Below are 24,116 nucleotides of genomic sequence, written 5' to 3'. Positions count from 1 at the left end.
GTTTGGTTGGTTTTCCATGAAAATATAGTACTTCCTCAACGTGGGCGGAGTCATCACAGCTGCGACGCACACACACAAACGAGTGACTTGTAAAGCGGTTGTTTTCGATGTACTGAATCATTAGAGTCAGTTCATTAAAAAGATCAGGGTTTGTGATTCGCTGCCGCTAAATACACCACTACACACTTATTGTAAGTGGCTTTGGATAAAAGCTAAATGACATGTAATGTAATAATTAAATAATGAGATTTTAGACGAGAGTAATGTTTTTCTTTCATAACAGAGCTACAGTTGGTCACGGCAGTGTTATCTTGACTCCGCCCATGTTGACAAGGTACTATATTGCAATGGAAAACCACACCAAACCAAGTAGAGTCGAGCCGCGCGGTGCCGAACCGAGCCATGATGGGACTGTATTGTGGAAAAGCGTCATTTCTCCACACTTTGTTGAGGACACAAGGTTTTGATCCAGTGTGGATCGTCCTCAGGTACCACACACACACACACACACACATATGTAATGGCCACCAGGTGTGGTTAACTTCAATTATTTACTGATCAGTACATTCACAACTCACCCAGTACAGCACGTCCGTCCAGCCCTCCATGGTGATGCACTGAAACACCGTCAGCATGGCAAACAGGAAGTTGTCAAAGTTGGTGATGCCATTGTTGGGACCTTGCCAGCCTTCCCTGCACTCTGTGCCGTTGAGGGCGCACAGGCGCCCGTGACCTGAGATCGCACATGGAGCCGATTCTTCCTCCGTTATCGCATCTACACAAAGAGAGGAAGGAGTTTTTTTGTTTGTTTGTTTGTTTGTTTTTTAAAGAAACCAGACGATATCACGTGGTTTCACAAAAATAATTGTAACTGACACCAGCATCTTTGTACAATACGTAACGCGGATGAGCTTTCCTACAGTTTCCACGTGTACAATTGTTGAAAATCAACATGACTACTTGGATTGATTTGATTTGATTCTACTCGATCGAGATTCACGGGGGTTACCTGATCCGGCCACATAGCACGTAGCATGCATTTTGCCGATGAAAAGCTCCAGGCCGATGATAGCATAGATGATGATGACAAACAAGACCAGGAGGGCAATATGAAGGAGAGGGACCATGGCTTTAATAATGGAGTTCAACACCACTTGTAAACCTGTGCAAAGAAGGAAGCAAAAACACATTTGATCAAGAAGATAACACAATACGCTAAATAGCAACACACAGATGTGCTTGGCGCGAGAGACAGCTGCTGGCTGTCATTGCCAAAGGGAAATTAGAAAAAAAAATGACTCACACAGTCGCTGAAAAACATTTTCAAGGATGTTGGATCAATGAAACGTCTTTGTAACAGTGAAAAGGAACAAAAAAGATCTGCACACACACACACACAGAGCTCCCATTCAAAGGATTAGAGTTCCAATCCGGGTTTAAGAGAACCAGGTTCACACAATATCCTGTAGAAACTGTTTAAAAACGGCATACATGATGTTTACCATATTTTATATATACTGCATGGTCATTATAGCTATTATAGCGATGTGGACTATTGATAATACAAATAATACAAATATACATATATGTACATACAAATAAAAAAGTTATAACCGCCGTCATACAAACTAACTGTTAGAGGTGCTGATTGATAAATATACTCTGAAAAACACCATAACACAAGCAATAATATTCATGATATAGTGGGATATATGTAACATGATATTTTTTCAGAATGTGTTTCTGTATTATTGGCTTTTTTTTTAATCAATATTTCTACTCTTTTTTGTTTTACAATACAAAATTGTACAATAAGTGATAGTCTGAGTCGGTTGTGCTCACAGCTTCATAAAAATCCTCTGAATAGCTCTGAGATGTACGTATCTTTTTTGTTTTTGTTACTGACAGTGGTCAGGGTCGCTGGGGGTGCTGGTGCCAATCCCAGCTGACATACAGCGAAACACAGCAGTCTAAATGCCCAGTTTTGTCAAACAATACTTTTAAAAACTGTGTTCGTCCTTTGATACCTGTCCTTATCAGTCCTACTTTCAGTTTCCGTACTCCAGTTCATCTAGAACCACATGTTCCGTCAGATGTGTTTATTACACTGAGAGTTAATGTCTCGAGGGCACTGATGTAGATGCTGAACGGATGAAAAAAAACAATCCTCAGGGGGTCGGTGCATAGACCATCTGGACTTCACCCGACGTTTACAGGAAAGAAGGACTTTATACAACATGTTTGTAGTAGACGTCATGTACTGGGTCACACTTGGTGTGATGTGTGTGTGCACTTGTGATTTCTTACTGGGTACTCCTGAGACCAGCCGCAGGGGTCGCAGCACACGGAAGGCTCGGAGGGCTTTGACGTCAAATCCACCTGGTTTGCCTCCATGTCCGTGCATCGACGGATGGGGAACTTCTCCCTCAGCTTCTGCCTTCTCTTCTTTGGTCAAAAGCTCCAAAGCAACACTGAAGAGTCTGTCAGAGAGGACAAGAAAAACCATTAAGTGTTATTAGAACACAGAGCATTTAGGCGGTGTTAAAATGTACAGTATATACAGACGCTATAAGAATGTGTAATATAATGTCAACCTATAACAGCGGTGTCAAACGTACGGCCCGCAGGCGAGAACTGGCCCACCAGAGGGTCCAATCTGGCCCACAGGATGAATTTGTTAAAATTTCAGATAATATTGTTAAAATTGCACTTGTTTTTCACATAATTTGTTTGTAAAAAGATTCTTCGACTACTAATTTCATGTAAAACAAAGGGAAAAGGTTTGGAGTTCTTGTTGTTTATAGGTTATTATGCGTAATTTAACTGGTCCGGTCCACTGGAGATCAAATTGTGCTCTAAAAATGTTTAAAATCGGATTAAATTTGTGAAATTTGGAAAATATGTCACAGTTCAAAGTTCACTTGGCTTGTTTTTATGAACAAAAAGAAAAGAAAAATGGTCTAATTTTGCGACCTCTGCATTATCATCGCTACTTTATATCACTACAAAAGAAATGTGATATAAAATGAATCATAACTTTGATAAGGAGACCAAAAATCGCATTTCGTAAAGCCTGAATATGTGACCTATAAACACACCCCCAGGATGTCCATATAAGGAGTTGTGTATTATTCCCACGGCAAATTACCATGCACACCTGCAGCACAGATCGCAGAAGGGTTAATATGGTTTCACAATTGGGATCAAATTGTAGATTTTATTGTATGCACACACTGATTGTATGCACAAGCTGAATCCACGTTGATATGAAACAATAAAGCCAATGATTCATGCGTGTGATTTGTCGTCTGTTTTTTTTTTTTCCCCGCTGGTAACTCACACTTTTGGTGTCTTCACACTTTTTGTTCACTAAACTCTCCCCTGGCTGAGGAACTCTTGTATTCCACTGCTGTTGATCCATCAAAGTAACATTTTAACTGTGAAACTATAATGTAGTAAGTCTCACCACTTCTTTACAGCCACCCACGAGCCATACTGACAACACCAGGCTGCAGTTGGATTAACAAGAGTACCAGTGTATCACACATATGTTCGTTTTAGTATCAAGAGCTAGTTTGATTATTGTCAGTTAGTTACTATTATTATTATTATTACACTGCTGCATTATTAATACAGCACTACACTCTATAAAAGCCTTTCGATGTGAGGTCAGGGGAAAAGCTGACAGTGCAGTAAAGACCACTTCATTTCCCACAGTGTCAGTACATTCCCATATCTCACAAGGTTAACCCTTAGTGCTCACGCGGCACCGGTTTGTGCCGCAGGTGCACCCATGGTCATTTGCTGTGGGAATAATACACTCCTAATATTGACATCCTTTTTTTTCGTCTTCTTCTGTGTTTAATGAGTGATATTAAGTAGCAACAAATGTGCAGAAGTCACAAAATAGAGTGTTTTTCTTTTCTTTTTGTTCATAAAAAAGACGACGGTGAACTGTGACGCGCTTCCGTATTTCACAAATTCAATCCCATGTTAAACATTATCAGTACTTTTTGCTCAGGTGTGTTCATATAATATAGTTTATAAAAAAGGATATAAGACACTCTATATTGCACATTCTTATAACCTCAGTATATACTGTATGTTTACATAAACAGTAGTAATGGGAAAAAAGCAGCTCTGGATCCTTTATTATGGACTTTATTAAAGTCAGTCAGACATTAGTCAACGAGCCAAGAGAAGGAGAATCATCTTGACACGTCCCATCAAAGCAGAGGATGAAGCAGAGGATGAAGCTGCCGTATGCACAGTCTGCTCTGACTTATGTTTCACTAAGTCACAGCTGTACGAGTGACTGTCTGCCACTGGGCTTCCATTACTCACCCAGTCATGTTCAGATGGAAACTCATCACAACGTTCATACCTGAACATAGCTGAGGATCTTCACTTTCACCTTCATAAACCAGGGAAATAAGATCGTGCTTGTTCATTTTCACATGGTATAGAAATATCCTCATCAAAAGGATTTGTTCTGGTGCATTTCTAAATCCATCATCGTGTTTCTGGCCACCTGATGAATCCAAATTCAATATTCAATCTGTTTGCAGATCTGTAGGCAGTCGATTTGTCTCTTTAGCTGCTAAAGGTTTCACTCAGATCCAAACGGCTTGGTGAAGAACAGTAGGATTATGTCACTTTTGGCTGAAAACAGATTTACACTGTTGCTGTACACACACACACACACACACACACAACTATGAATGTGGAACCAAAACAGGAAAGCTGTGGGATGTAGGAACCAAAACAATCAGCTACATTTTTACATTAGGCATTTTTTGTTTGTTTAAAAATATTTCCGTCTTATGATTACTCCACTTCATCCATCCATCCATCTTCTACTGCTTTATCGTTCGCAGAGCGTGCTGTACCAGTCTCAACTGACATAGAGCGAGAGGCGGAGTCACATCCTGGACAGATCGCCAGTCCATCACAGGGACACAGAGAGACAAACAACCATCCACTCTCACACTCACACCTACGGTCAGTTTAGAGTGACCAATCGTACCAAATCCCCAAATCTGCATGTGTCTGGACTGTGGGAGGAAACCGGAGAACCTGGAGAAAGCCTGCATGCAAACTCCATGCAGGAGGCCACTCCACTTCATATAAGGCTCAAAATTTAAAACACCCCTTTCTACGCGATAACATGTAACACGTGTTGTATTCACAGTAAGAAAGTTCTGCATTTTCCATCAGATAAACCAAGAACAACAACTTTACCTTCACTATTTATACTTTGCATTTCTATTTTTCACGAAGCACAGACGAATCTTGCACTAAATGTCCTTTTCTAACCTCCGTTGAACCATCACAAGATCTGTTTCAGTCACTGAATACAATAAAGCACGACTTTTATTGAATCCTTTTGTCAAACAGACTGACCTTTGACAGATACTGGCTTTTTCTTTTCTTTTCTTTTCTTTTCTTTTCTTTTGTTTTTTATACATTTAACAGTCACTCTTCACAGCACGAGCAGCATCTGACGTTAGATCAAGCTTGCATGCAGCGTACGGACAGAGATCTGACCCAGCTATTCACTGGACTGTGTGCATTATAGGATGGATGGATGGAGATGCATGGATAGACAGATTAGATGGATAGATAGATAGATAGATAGATAGATAGATAGACAGATAGATAGACAGACAGACAGACAGACAGACAGACAGATAGATAGATGATGATATAGATAGATAGATAGATAGATAGATGATAGAGATAGATAGATAGATGATAGATGAGATGAGATAGATGATGAGATAGATAGATAGATAGATAGATGATGATAGATATAGATGAGATGAGAGATGAGATAGATAGATGATAGATAGATGAGAGATAGATGATATAGATAGATGAGATGAGATGATAGATAGATAGATAGATAGACATAGAGATAGATGATGATAGGTAGATAGATAGATAGATAGATAGATAGATAGATAGATAGATGATAGATAGATAGATGAGATGATAGATAGATAGATAGATAGATGATAGATAGATAGATAGATGAGATAGATAGATAGATAGATAGATAGATAGATAGATAGATAGATAGATAGATAGATAGATAGATAGATGAGATAGATGATGATAGATAGATAGATAGATAGATAGATAGATAGATAGATAGATGATATATAGATAGATAGATAGATAGATAGATAGACAGATAGATAGACAGATAGACAGATAGATAGATAGATAGATAGATAGATAGATAGATAGATAGATAGATAGATAGATGATAGATAGATGATAGATAGATGATCATATGAGAGATCAACATGGAATAAGAAAGAGCTGCAGAGACTCAGCAGAGCAGGACAAGAGTGTGTGAGTGAGAAAGATGGGAGGGAGTGTTGGAGATGAAGTATGGAGAGATGGTGACTCACTCCAGTAGTGGTAAAGCTCTGATTTATTCTCTCTGTCTTTTCTGGGTCATATACTGTGGGTGTATGAGGGTTCTCTGTGAGCACTTGGCCACTTTAAGGCAGAGGTTTAAGCAACTTTCACTCCAAAAGCAACTCTGTCTCCCAGAAACACGATAAACTGTGCATGTCATGAACTGGTCTGCGACAAAAGACACATCTGACATCACACGCTGCCTTTGTTTTCATTTAAATTCATTTAAGTACGCGACACATAGCACTTACCCTATGACGACAATGACGAAATCCAGCATGTTCCAACCGTTTCTCACGTATGCGTTCTGGTGCATCACCAGACCATAGGCAATAATTTTCAGAAAGGTCTCAATAGTGAAAATGATGAGGAAGGCATACTCGACTGTTTCCTGTGGACACACAGACGGAGCAGAGAGAGCAGCACATTGTTAACAGGAAAAAAAGAAATGATGCTATTATAAAGACACATCATGGACACACAGTATACAGGGCTACACATAGACAAAGGATACAAAAATGTCTTCCAACCATTTGAATCCAGTATTTCTGATAAATAGAGGAAAGAGAACGTGAATTTGCACTCAGTGTTCTAGTATAATTTACCATATTAACAGAATAAGTTCTCTATAGAGCAGTATGAAGACCACTTCCTCCACTGTGATTGTTTTTATTATTGTTGTTTGAGACACTGTAATCTCACCCTTCTCTTTCCTGACACATTCAACAAAGACCACAGAGAAACAGAGCTAACAAAGTCACACTGATCACATTTTACCACACAAAATAAAGTGCTTAAACTGTAACATCTGACCGCTGACATGCTACTCACCTCTACTCTGTGTCTGTGATCCAAAACTAACACAAAAAACCTTCAATATTCATTTAGACTGTGTGAGAAAGGGTAAAACGTGTCAGTCAGTAACCTTTGCAACTTAACACGGGGCCTTTGTGGAAGAAGAACAGGCAGAAGACGACATTAACAAACAGCGCTGACACTGGGCGACTGCAAATATGTGTATCAGAGTGAGGCAGACATAAAAAAATGACACTTTGAACAAAATGGCTGCGTTGAACTCTTACAGTTTTTAATTAACTATGAATAATCTGGCTGTAGATGTTTTAAGTGAATCACACTTTTGCACCGAATGCTGTAACTTTCACGAGATATTTATATCGATATTTGGATGTTTTTTTCTTTTTCTTTTTCTTTTGGATGAATATTATGATACCCTGTCATTTTTTTAAAGTTGTATTTGTTATATTATCGTCTGTAACCCTGCTGAATGTGAATGCCAGGATAACATGTCACATGGAAGGCTTATTGTGTATACAATAGAGACAAATGCATCCACAATACTACCCTGTTATATACATAATAACCTCCTAATCATCCGCACCGTGTTCTCTGTGGACACCACAAAGGCAGTGAAAGTGCACTGAAGGCTGCGGGGCTTGTTTTTCCAACCATTTACTGCAGATTGTGAGAAGCACTTATCCCACAATGAGAGACACGGCCCTCTTTGTTACTGAAGTAAAAAGGTTGAGTTAAGCTTACGGCCGCTGCCTCTATGACGGAGCAAGCCCGGGCCACGGGGACAAGAGGAGACAGAGAGATTGGATGGAAAGTCACACAGAGAAATGTGAACCATTTCAGCAGCAGTTACAGACCAATAAATGACAGTCAACTGCTGATGTAGTGTCGTGATCGGGTAAATAAAGGCTGGGTCGGTGCTTTAACAAACCAATAAACTCAAATATTCAGTAAACAACCCTTAGCTTTCCAATTAACTACAGTAAATTTATGCACATTGCAACTTCCCGGTTCATGAAAGCATATAAAAGATAATAGCTAATGATAAACACATTTATTCATTCATCAGCACACTGAAGTGTGAGCAGAAGTGGAAAGAGAGCAACAGAGAGATAAAGACAGTGAGGACAGAGGCCTTTGGGGATGACCATAAATATCTCTGACTCATCTTCATTTATTTGTGCTGCTAAAAGACGTGATGTAGTATGTTCTCTTTTCTCATTATACTATAACAGGCACTTAATATGTTCACTTCATTACTGAGCATCTGTTGTACGTATTCTATGAGACATTAGCAGCCACGCACACACACACAGACACACACAAATAGCGGTATGTGTTGTGGGTGGGAGTGAACGGTTGTTCTTCTCTAAGGAAAGGAACTTTATTCTCATTTTATAACCGAAATTGCGAGGTCAAATGGACAGTTGATGAAAACCGCTGCGACTAAGCTCATCGTTCGGATGGCGGGATAAAACCGGAGAGCCTAGAGGAAACCCACGCAGACACGGGGAGAACGTGCACATGTAAAGCTCCCAGAACGGGAATCAAACCCAACACCTTCTTGCTGTGAGGCAACGGTGCTAACCACTATAATATGATGGCCCTACGATGGACTGGTGACCTGTCCAGGGTGCACCCCATCTTCAGCTGGAGTCGGCACCAGTGACCCTCATCCATCCATCCATCATCTACCGCTTCATCCTCCACATGAGGGTGGTGGGAGGTGCTGTGCCAATCACAGGGCGACAGTTCGCCAGTCCGTCGCAGGGACACATAGAGACAAACAACCATTCTCTCTCACACTTACAGTCAATTTAGAGTGTCCAATTTACCTAATCCCCAAATCTGCATGTCTTTGGACTCTGGGAGGAAACCCAAGTACACACGTGGAGAACATGCAAACCATGCAGAAAGACTTTGTTCTGACCAAGAAATGCACACAAAAACACAAACAAGCCACAGTGGCAGAACGGGACGACACATGGCCTTATGCAAGAACCCTCCTCAGCTCTCACAGCCAAAAAGAGTGTTCTTCCTTTCCCACAGAGTCGATGGTCATGGTCAAAGGTGCATCACCCTGCAGATGACACAAATCCCCTGTGTGCATCTACGACATACTGTTGATCCTTGGAGGGTCAAGGGGGATAAATGGAGCCAATCAGACAGCACATGAAAGTACGCACACATGTGAGTGTTGCCACTGAACACAACAACCTACAAAACCCAGAAAAGAACCTCTTTAATCACACATTTTGAGGGCTTCTGTTAGAGAGGGAGTCGGGATAGTGGAAGCGTGGAACAGTTACAGCAGCAAATTATCACCAGTTCTCTGAAACACGAGTGAGGTGAAAGAGAACTTTAGGTTAGGGAATGAACCCCAGTTCTCTGAAACAGAAGTTACAGAATGGAGGACACAAGGATTCAATAGGTTCAGTTTATTCATAAACCGACCACAACACCAGACAACAACATGGACGGGTGAATACAAATTACACAAAACACTAGAGAGAGTCTGATCCACCATCATCTTTGAGATGCTGAATCTGTTACGTGTTAAACACTGGGCAGTAAATTACATTCAGTGGCGTATAAGAAGTAGTGTGCTATTTATTTTTACGTTAATAAATTTACAGTCAATAACTGCGTGACAATAGGTGGCAATAAAGTCCAAAAACTATTCATTAGTTTTTTCTCACATAAACACACACGATCAGTCTGCTGTTCCATCTGAGTCACTACATAATGCATGTATTAAACTAGCTGTTCTGAACGTGTGGCGGTGAGTCCGGTCACATGAGTCACGCTGACGTCATGCATGTTTGATATCTGTGAGCGACCGGGCAGAACGGTTGCTGGCGGTGCAACCACAACAAACTATAAGCAATAACAACAACGTCAAATGTTGCCATATGCCGCAGAGTAAACAGTCAAATTCAGTGTGTGAGTGCATACAACGGCAACAACCACGTGACTGGAAGCTGATCAGAACTCTGCAGCCGATGTCACCAGAAATGCAATAATGCCATTATGGATGTGATTCTGCACACAGCGAGCATGCAGGTATTCTGTAGAACTGCCCACATCCCTCGCTGCCAGACCTCCCTCCCCCATCTTATATTCCATCTCTCGCTAATGTTCATTCCTTCCCCTGTCTGTATAGATCAGTCAGTGCCAGATCGCCAAAGCTGGGGGGGGTTGAGGGGGTGCGCGAGTATTTAGTGCTTCTTCACCGCCTACTCTTGCAGGTTTGCACAGTAAATAAGTGTGCTGCAGTGAGCAGTATACACTGGGATGGCTGTTTAAGTGTGCGTTATGCATGGGCTTTAAATGTTCGCATCCTTCGACATGGTCTGCTGTATCTTCAGTACAATGTGTACATTAAAGGTGGAGGTGGGAGATCATGTGGATGTCCCCACACCACACGTTCAGGTCACACCCACAAATGTCTCCGCAAACAAAGACTATGAATGTTGTTGCCTATGCATCACTGGGTTTAAACAGCTGCAGCTGACTCCGCCCACTGAAAAATACCAGGAAGTGGGCTGAGACCCGAGTGAGGGAGGCAGAGAATGGAGCAGTGCGGGGGCGTGGTCTCGTAGTAAAATCTGACACTGAGTCACAGCCTTCTAATGAGGTGTAATGATGCTGCTGAGAGAACAGACAGACAGAACAGCTCTGGTATTTAATAAGGGGGGGAGGAGTCAATGAGCTTTGTGCTGATTAGACAGACTATTTTAGTCCACGTCTAAAATAGCCAATGAATGTTTGAATGCACTTTGACTAGAGAGAGGTAGAAGTTAACCCTTTAACATCGAGTGCATCGCAGGTGACACGTTTGCACAAGTGCATTTTGTATTATTGTAATTAAGCAACGGTTTGTGCAATGGGAAAAGTTCCAATGGTTTCTGAAAGCTGTGAAGTTGCATTTCGTGCCAAGGCGTGGTTATTGCGGTAATTTCACTCGCGCTGTTGCAGACAAATCAGCAGAAAAACACCTTTACATATTTCCATTTTTTGGCCTGTTTTTGCACATTGAGACAAACACTCAAACAATGTTAATTTAATTGTTTTATACTGTTCAATTTTCTAATTTAACATGCACATGTACAACTACAGTGTTTTTTTCAAAATAAAACTTTTAGTTTTTCTTCATTTTAAATTGTTAATACAAAATTTTGACATGCATTTAATTGTAAATAAATGCCAGATATTGAAAGTTATTCTGGGAAAAATGGGTAAAAGCACTTACTCACAGGACATGTTCTGGCCCTTCTATGGTTAAAATAAGCTTTAAGCTGATTTTTGATCACAATATGTATAATTTCAATACTTAACACTAAACAGATTTCCCCCTGGATCAACAAATAGCATGACTAGATCTACGTTTGTTTTCACCTGAGATAAAGATTTACTTATTTAACATTTAGACACACAGTAGAGCCAAAAATGTAATCATTAGACCAGAATGAAGTTCTCAAAGCCATTATTTTGTGATTTGTCATGCAGTGACTAGTGTCCAGCTTAGAGCTTACAAGACACCAACAGCAAAAAACCACATAGCAATAAGCACATTCACAAATTCATGACTCAGTGTTCTCCTGGAAGAAACGGCAGCAAGAGAAGTTGGATACAATATTCTCTTTCTTAAAATAAACACGCATTTTCTGCAAATCTGGCTAAGTCTCATTCTGAAACAACAAAAGTAACAAGCCTCTGTACTTTTACAAACACAAGCAGCACAAGTTTGTTCAGGAACAGCGAGGACTGGCAGCGCTGTCTCTGCTGACATTGATTAACTTACAATAACTCTGCCCACTATGATTCACTTTGACGCAGCAGTCAGAGAGCAAATGAGCACATGATTTTTCACAAAGTGGGATTTATTTCACCCAGTCAAGGCCAAAAAAAAAAAAGCAAAATAAGGAGAAACTGAGCCCATAAAGTAGTTTAAGTAACTGACCTAGAGGAAGACATTTATACTGGCTTTTCACACTTTTAAATGAAAAAGCAGAAACAATACCGGCAATAACTAAAGCCCCCACACTAATAAACACCGTGACAAACCATGCTGACGCAGCTCTTGTTCTGGTCCATTTATTAGGCCTTTGTGTTTCGGCAGCACACACACACACACACTGACACAGCACATGGCATAAGACAAATATGTCTTATATATATATACATATTTTAAAAAACCTTAAAAAAACTGTACAAAATGTAGTAATAACCAAAACAAGTTTCTATTTCAATTGCTGTTACCAAGTTGTTGTCGGTGTCTATTGCAGTCCCAGTCATAAGAATCTTATTTAAAAATGTAACTTAAATCCTAAGTGGTCTATTTACCTTTAAGCTGCTCTGTTTGACGCATGCTCTGCTGGTAACATGGATGCACTTCCACACACTGTACACTACCCACACAAAGCTAACATAGCTCTGACTCTGTCTTTACTCCCTCTCTCACACACACACACACGCACACACGCACACACATGGAAATACACATTGAAGATAACATGCAAGGACCGCGCTAGTGTGAGCCACAAATGAGCAGTTACATTAAGTGACTAAACACATACTTCTACCATCATCACTATGGGAGTCCACAGTCCAGACGTCGCTGCTTGTGCCAGCCATTACACACACAGACACACACAGACACACACACACACACACACTAACACACACAACCAAGTGCACGTTCATACTCTTCTGCAACACAATCTCGTATCGAAAGCGCTGACACACACACACTGCACTCATCGTCTAAAGATCAAAACATAAGGAAAACAGAATTTATTCTCATGCACCAGGCTGTGCAGCAGACGACAGCATCCATCCATCTTCGACCGCTTTATCCTCCGCATGACTGTCGACACTGTGCCAATCTCAGCTGACACCGGGCGAAAGGCGGGGTACACCCTTGACAGTTCGCCAGTCCATCACAGAGCCACATATAGAGACAAACAAACAGCCATGCACTCTCACGGTCAATTTACTTAATCCCTATAATGCACATTTTTGGACTGTGGGACAAAACTGGAGAAAACCCCGCACACACACTCCATACAGAGAGGCCCTTGTTCTAACCAGGTCACAAACCCGGGGCCTTCTTGCTGCAAAAGGCAAGAGTGCTAACCACTACACCACCCGTGTGGCCTCAGAAGACACCATGTCATCTTTATTTTACTATTCATTACAGTTCTTCAGTACCGTTGTAATGACTGAACATAAACCGTGGTACGCAGCTACGGAAATAAACATCAACAAGCTGCTCTGTGTTTTAATTTAAATAATCAATAATTCACTGACAATCACCACTAAAAGTGTCTAAGACAAATAAAATGTTTATTGATTTTTGGGGGAGCACACGCCCTCCCCCATACCCCGCTCTGTGATTAAGGGCGAACCAGTGGCAACAGAGCAATGTCCTCAAAGAGAAACCTAATTTTGATGCAAATACAGATGGAAAATCAATAGTTACTGTGTGTTGTTGTTGTTGTTGTTGTTAAAGTAGTTACAAAGTTTGGAATTTTAGTTTCCAGCACCAAAGATACAGATTGTCCTTTGGTAGTAGATGGCACAAGATATAACTTGGTATTAAAAAGTCAAGGTATCAAAACCATTCAAATGTCCTCACTCACTCATCTTCTACCTCTTTATCCTCCACATGAGGGTTGTGGAGGGCGCTGCTGACATAGGGTGAAAGGCGGGGTCACACCCTGGACAGGTCACCAGTCCATCACCCTAACCCATCATAGAGTTACCAATTTGCCTGATCCCCAAATCTGCATGTCTTTGGACTGTGGGGAGGAAACTTACACTTCCTGTCATACTGTATTTATAGTAACACAAAATAGGATTTCCTCTACAGTTGGTATGTATGGGTGTATGGATATAACATATGGATGTATGTTATAGCATTTTACAAAAATATGATTCAATGAATATATTAAAATGAAACCTAATCCCCAAAATAAATGACAAAAGAACAGTATTGCTTTAGTATACGTAGTTTATATAACCTATTGCTCAGTGTATGTTTGAATCACTGATGGAAGAACTAGACACAGATGAAAAACCCTGCTGTAAAGTTCATGTACCATCAAAAGACAACATTTGAAGGTTGAAATCCTACATTGTGTGGCTGTTTTTTTTTTTTTTACTGACTTGTCAAAAACAAGATTAACTAAGATTTTTGTGCAGCACTGAAAAACATGACCAGTTCCTCTCTGGGTTGATGCCAGCAGTCATTCAGCTGTGTTTTCAAACCAGTGTTACTGGTTAACGAAGGCAACATGTCCTGAGCTGTAACTGCAATACCGTGATACCATGATATTTTTGGGAACTCTTACATTTGGAACACACCTTGCCACAGTGTGGCCTCTGGATGACGGCTACGTCTCTCAGGAAACTGCTGCTCAACAGACGGTGCCGTTCACCGCGATGCCAACTGTGCTAACTGTACTGTACATCACGTGAACCCAGAGGAGTACTAAACATTACATTTAAGGATGAAATGTGTCCTCTGACAAGCATTTCATGGCCTAATTTCATTATAAAGTCATTTAAATATTGTTACATAGTTCTACAAAGCTTTGTCATATCAGTGAAAATATTACTGGACGATAGATAGATGATACGAGACAAGCTTCACTTGCACATTTCAAATTAGGACAGTTAATAATGACCACATTATTATCTTAAACACAGATATTAAATACTGTAGTACAGATAGATATATAGATAGATATATAGATAGATAGATAGATTCTAGCTTGCAAGCTAACTAGCACACTTACTAGCAAGATAGATAGATAGATAGATAGAGAGACAGACAGTTAGCTAGATAGATAGATAGAGAGACAGACAGTTAGCTAGATAGATAGATAGATAGACAGACAATTAGCTAGCTAGCTAATATAGATAGATAGATAGATAGATAGATAGATAGATAGATAGATAGATAGATAGATAGATGGATAGATAGATAGAGAGACAGACAGTTAGCTAGATAGATAGATAGATAGAGACAGACAGTTAGCTAGATAGATAGATAGATAGATAGATAGATAGATAGATAGATAGATAGATAGATAGATTCTAGCTTGCAAGCTAACTGGCATGCTAACTAGCACACTTACTAGCAAGATACTGTAGATAGATAGATAGATAGATAGATAGATAGACAGACAGTTAGCTAGATAGATAGATAGATAGATAGATAGACAGATAGATATAGATAGATAGACAGATAGATAGAGAGAGATAGATAGATAGATAGATAGACAGATAGATAGATAGATAGATAGATAGATAGATAGATAGATAGATAGATAGATAGATAGATAGATAGATAGATAGATAGATAGATAGATAGACAGATAGACAGATAGATAGATAGATAGATAGATAGACATTACACAACAACAACAACAACAACAACGATACGGAGAAAAACTACATGACACTTGACACAATGTGTTGCATGAATCACATTTCCCATGAAAAGGTCATTGTTTTTCCTCAGCTAGCTTCAGCTGAAGGTGCCCGAGGTGTTGAGTCTCAGATAGATAAGTCAGAAGTGACCTTAAAGCAAATGTAGGAGGGTTGCAGACTATTTGTCTGTCCCCTAGACAAGGTGGGTGCCAAGGAGACACAGTCATGTGCAAGAACAGGACACGCACTTCTCACTATCGCTGAAAAAAAGGACTAAACAGAGGAAGAGCGACGAAGGACGTAGAGAGGCAAGAGAGGAGTGAGGAAGTAGCTTCAAGTTCCAGAGTTTGACCTGTTTTGCCTCTTGGTAAAACCAAGACCACAACCTGAGGAGGACATTCCTTTCTATTTATAATGACCTGCTGCATTTAACCAATCCTTCCTAACAAGATGGGCAGACTCATGCTGCTCAGCATCAATACACTGTTCTAACTCATAGCATCTCTGCAGCGTCTCTACACACGACCCACACAGGGAAGCACAAGCAAATCAACAGGATTGTAGTCTGCAGTCTACACCAAACCTAGAAGTCAGCTTGTCTGTATCACAGCCCATGGCCAATTGCCCACTGTGTGTAATAAGGACGGGTTAAACGCAGAGGTCAAATTCTCTGTCACTAATTGGCGTGTGTGTGTGTGTGTGTAAAGATTACTAATTCTAGCTTCAGCAAACATGTTTGCACTCATTTCAGCTGATTCCCGCTCTAAATGTAGAGGGGAAAGTGGAAAATGTGCAAAAACATATCAGGAAATGTGCAGAAGTGAAGTTGATTCTTATGTGTTATGGATAAAAACTGAGGACAAAAGTGCATATATGTTTGAAAATGTTCCACCTTAGACCACTATGTTTCAACGTACAGTATAAGAATGTGCAATAGATCCTTATTTCCAGAACAACCTCGGCAATCTGATGAAAACTTGCTTTCATTTTCACCAACTGAAATTTGGAAACATGTCACAGTTCAAAGTTCACGTGGATCATTTTTATGAACAAAAAGAAAAGAAAAACAGTCTAATTTCATAAACTTTATATCACAACTACAAATGCAATATAAAATCAATCCTAACTTTGACTCAACAACACATAAGAAGATGAAAAAAACACATGCATTTTTTAAAGCCTGAACATGTGACCTATAAACGCACACCCCCAGGATGTCCATATAAGGAGCTGTGTATTATTCCCCCCCCGCAGCACAGATCCATGCCACATGAACACTAATGGTTAAAGTAAGAAAGGACATTTGATTGCATATGGGAAACTTACACACTGATCCTGATCACTATTATTTTGTAAAAGGCAACGATGGATAAAAGCCCACAAGAGCAGAACTCAGCACACAGGTTTGATACAGCCAATATAAAATGAAGAGGAAAAAGCATGTGGTGTGTGAGACCTGGTGAAGTCACAAAGGTCTGCACACCTGCCCCTCTGAATTTGTCACTGAGTAAAAGCCGGCATAGCTCTGCTGCCTTGTGATATAATTTGATCCTCGCTTTACACATCACGCCTCTCTGCCCCACAACTCAGGTTTCATATCAGTCCCCAGTCCACCTGTGCGGCTGCACAACAGCAATGTGAGATGGCAATCTGCCCAGCAGCCTTACCTGCTGGCGACTAGAGTGCACACGCTCAGCATTTTGTTCTCGAGCACTCCTCGTGTGAACAGTGTGACTTTCTGTAGGAGAGCTAAAGCCAAGCTGGCACACCTGCCCTAAAAAAGAAAGTATTGAATTGTTCAACTTCTGCAGAAACGCAAAAGACTGCATTATTTACCCTCTAGTATCTGATTTAGTGTTGACAGTGCAGAATTAAACCAAAGGCCTGTGCAGGCAATTTTAAGCTGTGTGTGGTGTTGGACAAGAATCAGCATATTAACTTGAAGCAAAAGTTAAAGCAGTTGAGAAAAGCAGAGAGACAACGTGAATCTTTAGAAATAAGCTGCTAAGCACCTAAACAACAGCTCGTGCTGCTCCCGCCACTACTTAACGGTCTCTTTAATGAAGAGAGTACGCCTCATCAATAATGCTGATCAGTCCTGGATTGAAAGCTTTAGAAGAGTCTGAAGAGTCTGAAAAGTCAGTGCTTAAAACGGAGCATTTCAAATAAATGTGTGTGTATCCTTACACCAGGTCTGATGCTCGTGTTCAGAGGAGAATAAAGTGACAACATTTTAAATGACAATGGTGTTTAAGATTATATATATATATATATATATATCATTATATATATATTATTATTCTATGGACCTCCTGTGAGTCTGCAATAAAGACTGAATTAAACTCAGAAAACAGAAATGTAAAAAAATCATCTTTACATTTAGGGTTCTTTGCTTAGCGTCGCAAATACTGAGGTAAGATGCAAATTCCCTTCACTTTAAAGGTAAATAGGTATTTCATTTGATTGTTGACACATGACACAGTTATAAATGTGACAGGGTGAAATGATTGTTAATCATCATTACACGCCAGTATTTTGGTTATCAATTATTAGTGAAAACGAGCCAGCGAAAGAGACGTTGTGCACGGACCTCACTATCTCTTTAAAAGCAATAACATTTAGCTCATAATGGTTGTCCTTTCAACCTGCAAAAGCCCTCAAATAATGGGTTGCACGAAGGTTTAACACACACCAATTAACACTCAGCCGCGGTTAAGTGGTCAGCCACGGAACAGCCTGATTTTAATTGTGTTCCCGCCACAGGCAGAGTGTGAAACAATGTGACACAGTCAACCAGAAGCAAGAATGGCAGACGTCAGGCATTCCATGGTCTTTCTTCTTGGCATGAGGCTGTGATGAAGCACGAAAAACTCTCTCTGTCGACCAGTCAATGAACCTGGGCCGGACCGCTGTGCTCGGCGCCCCGGAGAACGGTGCCAAAAATAGGCACAGTAGGGATCAGTTATTTTGAAACCCTGGAAACACCAGTAACTGCATGACAAACCGAAACCCTGCACTCAGTCTCACCAGAGTTTTGCTCCATATGCTCACAGCATTCCAGCAGAATACTGTATCAGACTGTGTAATGTCCCAGGTGGCTGACTCTCCTCTGATGTAGCACCGCTGTGTAAACAAACACCCTGAGGTCAACCTACAGGAGGTCAGACTGAGAGACTGTACACCTAAATTGCAACGGACCAGACACTGTTAACCAAAGCTGTGGCTTATCTTTCACAGTGGGTTCATCAGTGCAGCATACGGGGACACATCCCCGCCCCGTCTTTGACAACATGTCCCCGGCTCGCAGACAAAGCTTTCAAGAACATTCAAATGTTTCGCAGACACTCTGCATACGCTGCTCATGAATCTTTGAACACCACGGCTACACTGACCTTGTGTAAAGGACCACATTCTGTGTGACTGCTGGGGCTTTTTGGGGCGAGAGCGCTCGTCCTCAGCTGTGGAACAATGCTTACAACACTACAATACCCTTAATTCATCAAACGGGGGATAAATGCACAAGGTGCACCGAGTGGTGCAATGACGAGATGTTTCTAAAAATAGAAAGCTGAACAGGAGAACTATGACAAGATAAAGCACCAACAGGGATGTTGTCAGATGTTTCTCCGTGTACGCACAGCAGATACTACGCTGCACACTGAGCCTGCAACCACGCAACGTCTCACGACTGTGCAATCTCTGACAATACCTTCATACTGACAATGTGACACAATCCACAAGTAATTCATCCTATAATAAATAACACTGATGAAACAGTGCAGTATAGGTGCACCCATGGTAAATTGAGAATAATACACAACTCCTTATATGGACATCCTGGTGGTGTGTGTTTATAGGTCCCATATTTAGGCTTTAAAAAAATGTGTTGGTTCTTGTTGAGTCAAAGTTCTGATTCATTTTTTATCACAAGATAACAAAATAAGGTGTATTCTCATTATAACAAGAAAACATCGTTATAATGATCATTTCTCATTATAACGTAATACTGAGCACGCCACTTTTTTGTATGTGTGGCAGCAATACGCTTCCGTAATAAGAATGTGCAATATAGAGTGTCTTTTTTTTCAGCACAACATGAGCAAAAAGTACTTAAAATGTTTAAAATTGGATTGAATTTGTGAAATTTGGAAACATGTCACAGTTCAAAGTTCACTTGGCTCGTTTTTATGAGCAAAAAGAAAAGGAAAACACATTTATTTTGTGGCTTCTGCACAATTATTGCTACTTTATATCACAACTAAAATGCCACATAAATGAATCATAACTTTGATTCAACAACACGTAAGAAGACGAAGAAAACACATTCTTTAAAGCCTGAATATGTGACCTATAAACACACACACCCAGGATGTCCATATAAGGAGTTGTGTATTATTCCAACAGCAAAGAGCTGTGCCGCAAACAAAAGGATATTGTACATTCTTATAGCCTCTGTATATACTGTGTGTTTTAACATAGTGATGGAAAAAAGCAGCTGAAATGCTCTGTGTTCTAAGGGTTACACAACCCGTCACTCTACAACAAGTGTCTGAGCAATAACACAGTGATAAAAACACAGACAAGCTTCTGTACTCACCAGGTCATGGTTTGTGGAGTTGGAATCATCTTCAGGGAAGGGTACGTACACAGCTAAGGCCATACAGTTGGCAAAAATAGCAATTAATATAAAGATATCAAATGGCCTGAGAGAAAGGAGGTCAAGGAAGACACAGAAGACGGTGATGCAACACAGCAAGAAGGAACAATTAAGCAAAATTGGAGTTTTCCTCCGTTTGGTTGTACACTACAACCGTGATTCACAAGATGAATAAACAGCCAGGGAAACATGAATTATAAATGCGTTAGGAAGGGTGAGCAGCATAAAAATCTCTGCCAAATCAAATATGCGTATTGTCCCTGTGGCGACCTCCAGAGAGAGAGAGAGAAGCCAAAAGAAACAAAAAATTGCTCCTAACTGGAGAATTTTTAATCTATATTTTGACTGCAAAGTCGAAATTTAATTAACGTTAAAAAATATATGCGATGAGGACGCGCTGCTACGACCCCTGACCCCGCAGCTGCCTGTTTAAACTCTGAGTTTCCTACTTTGTGTAGTTTGTGACTTGATATCAATTCATACTGAACAGATAAATGTGATTTGATCGACAGTCTTAGATGGTTACAGTTTGAACAGACACTGATAGTGAAAAACACAACGTTAAGGTAAAAAACAGAGATAGTTTCCTCCACGGAAACAATAATGAATGTATCTCACGCTTTCTACATTGAAATTACAACGACAGTTATATCCACTAATGGCCTGAAAACAGTCACAATTGTCTTCTGTCTGACAACTGTCACAAATAAACACAGAGTCATTTGCAAAAGCGTTGCAAAAACAAAATTGGGACACCCGGTACAGCTACGGGAAGTCAAATCCCCAGTGAGCGCTTGGTTTGTCAGCAAACACACAACAGTGGCCGGTGAAATGTACATTTGCAGAGTCACATCGTGTTTAGAACAGCTGAGAAAAAATAAACCTCTGTTACAGCAACAAATCTTAGCAGACTGTCATACAGTGAGTTCCACTTTTTATGCTTTGTGCAAGTATCACGTTTATCCAGGAACACAAGAACAGATAAGGGAACACATTAAGAACATTAAGCGACTGTAAAGGATACTTCCACTCCACCAGGCTGATGCAGGCCCTGCGTATGGGGTTGTTGAGATTGAGGCAGAACAGAGCCCTCGGTGGTCTGCTGTTGGCATTACTGCCCTGTTTTTTGCTTTTGGCATACTGCTGCCGCTTCTTCTGTGCCAACGCACCTACTGGGATAGTAGTGGACGCTGGGGCAGGTGCGGCAGGAGGAGCGGGCGGTGCAGCGGGGGCTGGGGCGGGAGGAGAGGTAGGAGGGGCTTCTGGGGCCGTGGGGGCTGGGGCTGGGGCAGGCCCGTTGGCGCTCATGGTGTGGAAGTGGCTCTGTGAGAAGCATCCAGCAGCGTGGATCTGCCAGGGTGGAGAAGGAGGCTAGAGTAGGGCAGAGTAGTCCGACCGACGAGCTGGCTGTTCACCAGGCAGAGCGACTCTGGCGCTGCTGGCATACTTTGCCTCTGCGGATGAGAAGAGGTGGTATTAGTATGTTTAGCACATAAAAGTGAAGCGTGGAGAACATTATGTCCTCAAATCACAACACTGGCTTCCGTCCATTCATCCATTGTCAGTCGCTTTGTCCTCCTCGCGCTGCTGGTGCCATTCCCAGCTGACGTAGGGGGGGGGGCGAAAGGCCGGGGAACACCCCAGACAGATTGCCAGACCATCACCAGTCACTCACACACTCACAGTGTCCAACTGACCCCTGCATGTTGTTGGACTGTGGGAGGAGACCGGAGAACTCCACACAGAGACACCAGCAACCGTCTTGTTGCTCCACTGTGTGGCCCCACACTGGCTTCCAGTAAATGACAAACATGGTTGCTCTTGATTGGCCCGTTACATGAGTTGGACCATCTTAAAGGCTCCTCCAGGCTGATTATGGCCACTCTGGTCAACTGCTAACAATATTCCTGCTCTGCTGAGAGTCACTTCAAAGCACTTTCAGGCTCTTATTCTTTCTTTGCTTCGTTATCTCCACACAACGCTCAGTTTCCCCCCCCCGTCCTGATTGTGAAATGTGCGGCACGAATGTTTTGTCTTTGTCCAAATTCAATACAGACAACCTGGTTGAAACATCCTGAGGACGGAGACGTGAACCCAAAGAGTGTCCAGGCTCCAAAATGGACTCGAGGGCAAGGACGATCTACGTCTTGTTTTTCGTTGACACTCACTGGCCACTTTATTAGGCACAGCTGTTCAACAGCCCCTTAATGCAAATGTCCTGTCAGCTAATCTCAGGACAGCAACTCAACTGCATTAAGGCATGGTTGTGACCGGCTGAAGTCCAAACCAAACGTCAGAATGAGGAGGAAAGGTGAATTTAAGTTACTTAGCATGGTATACCATCTGTAGCGTTTGGAATGAAAATGCCTTGTTGAAACCAGACTTCGTTCGAGATGACGGGAAGCCAACAGTGATTCAAATAATCACTAAGACTATCTTTGACGGCGTTACATGTCAAAGCAGATGGAAAGAAGAAGGATTATGGACATGTAACCACAAGAATGGAGTAAATAAGCCGCTGCTTTTTGATGTATTGTAATTTATTTTCACCGTAACACGCAACCAGGTTAATTCCATTCAACGAAATCACACAGTAGGTCTGTGTCGCCTACCGTATGTGCCTCAAACTACACGTAATGTGACCTGGGTCAAACGTTGCCTTCAAGAGCCTGGATTTAGTTACTTATCTGGAATTGCCGGAGCGCGCCAACGCAAAGGCACTAAACTAGATAATATTATTCTAGTGGAATATTCTAAACCACCTTGAATCGCCTGAGAGAGGTCACGTGAAAGAGAGCAGATGATGTGCACAGCTCATGACTTAAAACAAAGCAGTCACAGCAGAGCTGTCAGGCATCACTGTGGTCACAGCTCCACTTGTAAGTCCTTGAACTGCGAGCAGGCCGAGGAAGAGGCGGAGGAAGACGCGGCAAAGGTCACGCTGCAGTGAGACGCACCGCTCACACACTCGCACATGTTCGACTCGCACATCATTATGACAACATGACAGTGAGACAGTGAGTGCTCGCGAGCACGTCATTCTGTCGTTACAGCTGCTGTAACCCACGTCTCCTTTGTGTGGCCCGCGTGTAGCCGCGGCTACGTGCGAGCGCGTGAAATTGCGCTTTTGGAAACAATTCGTTTCATTGTCATGATGTCGACACCGCGCGCCGCATATCCGCGATATTAACGAAACTAAATAATAATGCAGAGACTGAACAGAGATGCTTCCGTGAGTGCCTGCGTTAGAAAACAGCCGTGGAAGAGCGTGCTCACATTTCTCCTTGGACGTCACCAAGGTAAGATGTGCTCCAAAAAAAGAGAGATGACAGTCTGCCAGGGAGAAAAAAAAAATCTCTCCCACTGATGCTGTGACTCTCTGGGCTCATGTAGTGGACAGTCGAGTCCACACGAGCAGACCTCAGGTGGTCAGCAAAGGTGTCACAGTCCTCACGCAGACGTCGGGGGGGGAAAGTGGCCATTAGAACGAGATGTCCGCTGATAATAATGACAAAGCATCATCATCATCATCACCATCCACCGCCGTCTGTGCGGCTGCATGCGCGAGGACGAGCGAGGCTAAAAATAAATGCGGCTCGAACTTCAGTGCCGTGGTCCGAGCTGTACCTGTTTTTCCAGGAGACCTCGAGATGCTGTGTCCTCTCCGGCTCCAGAGCTTCAGGCTGTGGCAGAAACGCAGCTCCGCTCCGGAGATTCATTGAGCTCCAGGAGCAGGCGATACACACACATACACACACATATTATACACACACACACA

General features: G+C 41.6%; 1 protein-coding gene across 15 annotated transcripts in view; it reads right to left on the bottom strand.

Annotated features, from left to right (window-relative positions):
* Positions 1-24,116, bottom strand: part of cacna1da (calcium channel, voltage-dependent, L type, alpha 1D subunit, a) — a 61,925-nt gene extending 37,809 nt beyond the window's left edge. For all 15 annotated transcript variants that reach the window (XM_044022950.1, XM_044022952.1, XM_044022951.1 and 12 more), the window contains exons 1-7: positions 23,966-24,116; positions 21,363-21,792; positions 20,279-20,384; positions 6,681-6,820; positions 2,308-2,480; positions 1,010-1,162; positions 579-775 (exon numbers count right to left, since the gene is read on the bottom strand). In XM_044022950.1, coding sequence (XP_043878885.1) covers positions 579-775; positions 1,010-1,162; positions 2,308-2,480; positions 6,681-6,820; positions 20,279-20,384; positions 21,363-21,646 — 1,053 coding nt within the window. In that variant the 5' untranslated portion in view covers positions 21,647-21,792; positions 23,966-24,116. The remainder of the gene's footprint in view (positions 1-578; positions 776-1,009; positions 1,163-2,307; positions 2,481-6,680; positions 6,821-20,278; positions 20,385-21,362; positions 21,793-23,965) is intronic.

The sequence above is a fragment of the Solea senegalensis genome, linkage group LG4, assembly GCF_019176455.1.
Source record: "Solea senegalensis isolate Sse05_10M linkage group LG4, IFAPA_SoseM_1, whole genome shotgun sequence".
In the NCBI taxonomy this organism is placed as follows: Eukaryota; Metazoa; Chordata; class Actinopteri; order Pleuronectiformes; family Soleidae; genus Solea; species Solea senegalensis.
The sequence above is the reverse complement of the archived record's forward strand: the minus strand, read 5'-3'. Positions and strand labels throughout refer to the sequence as shown.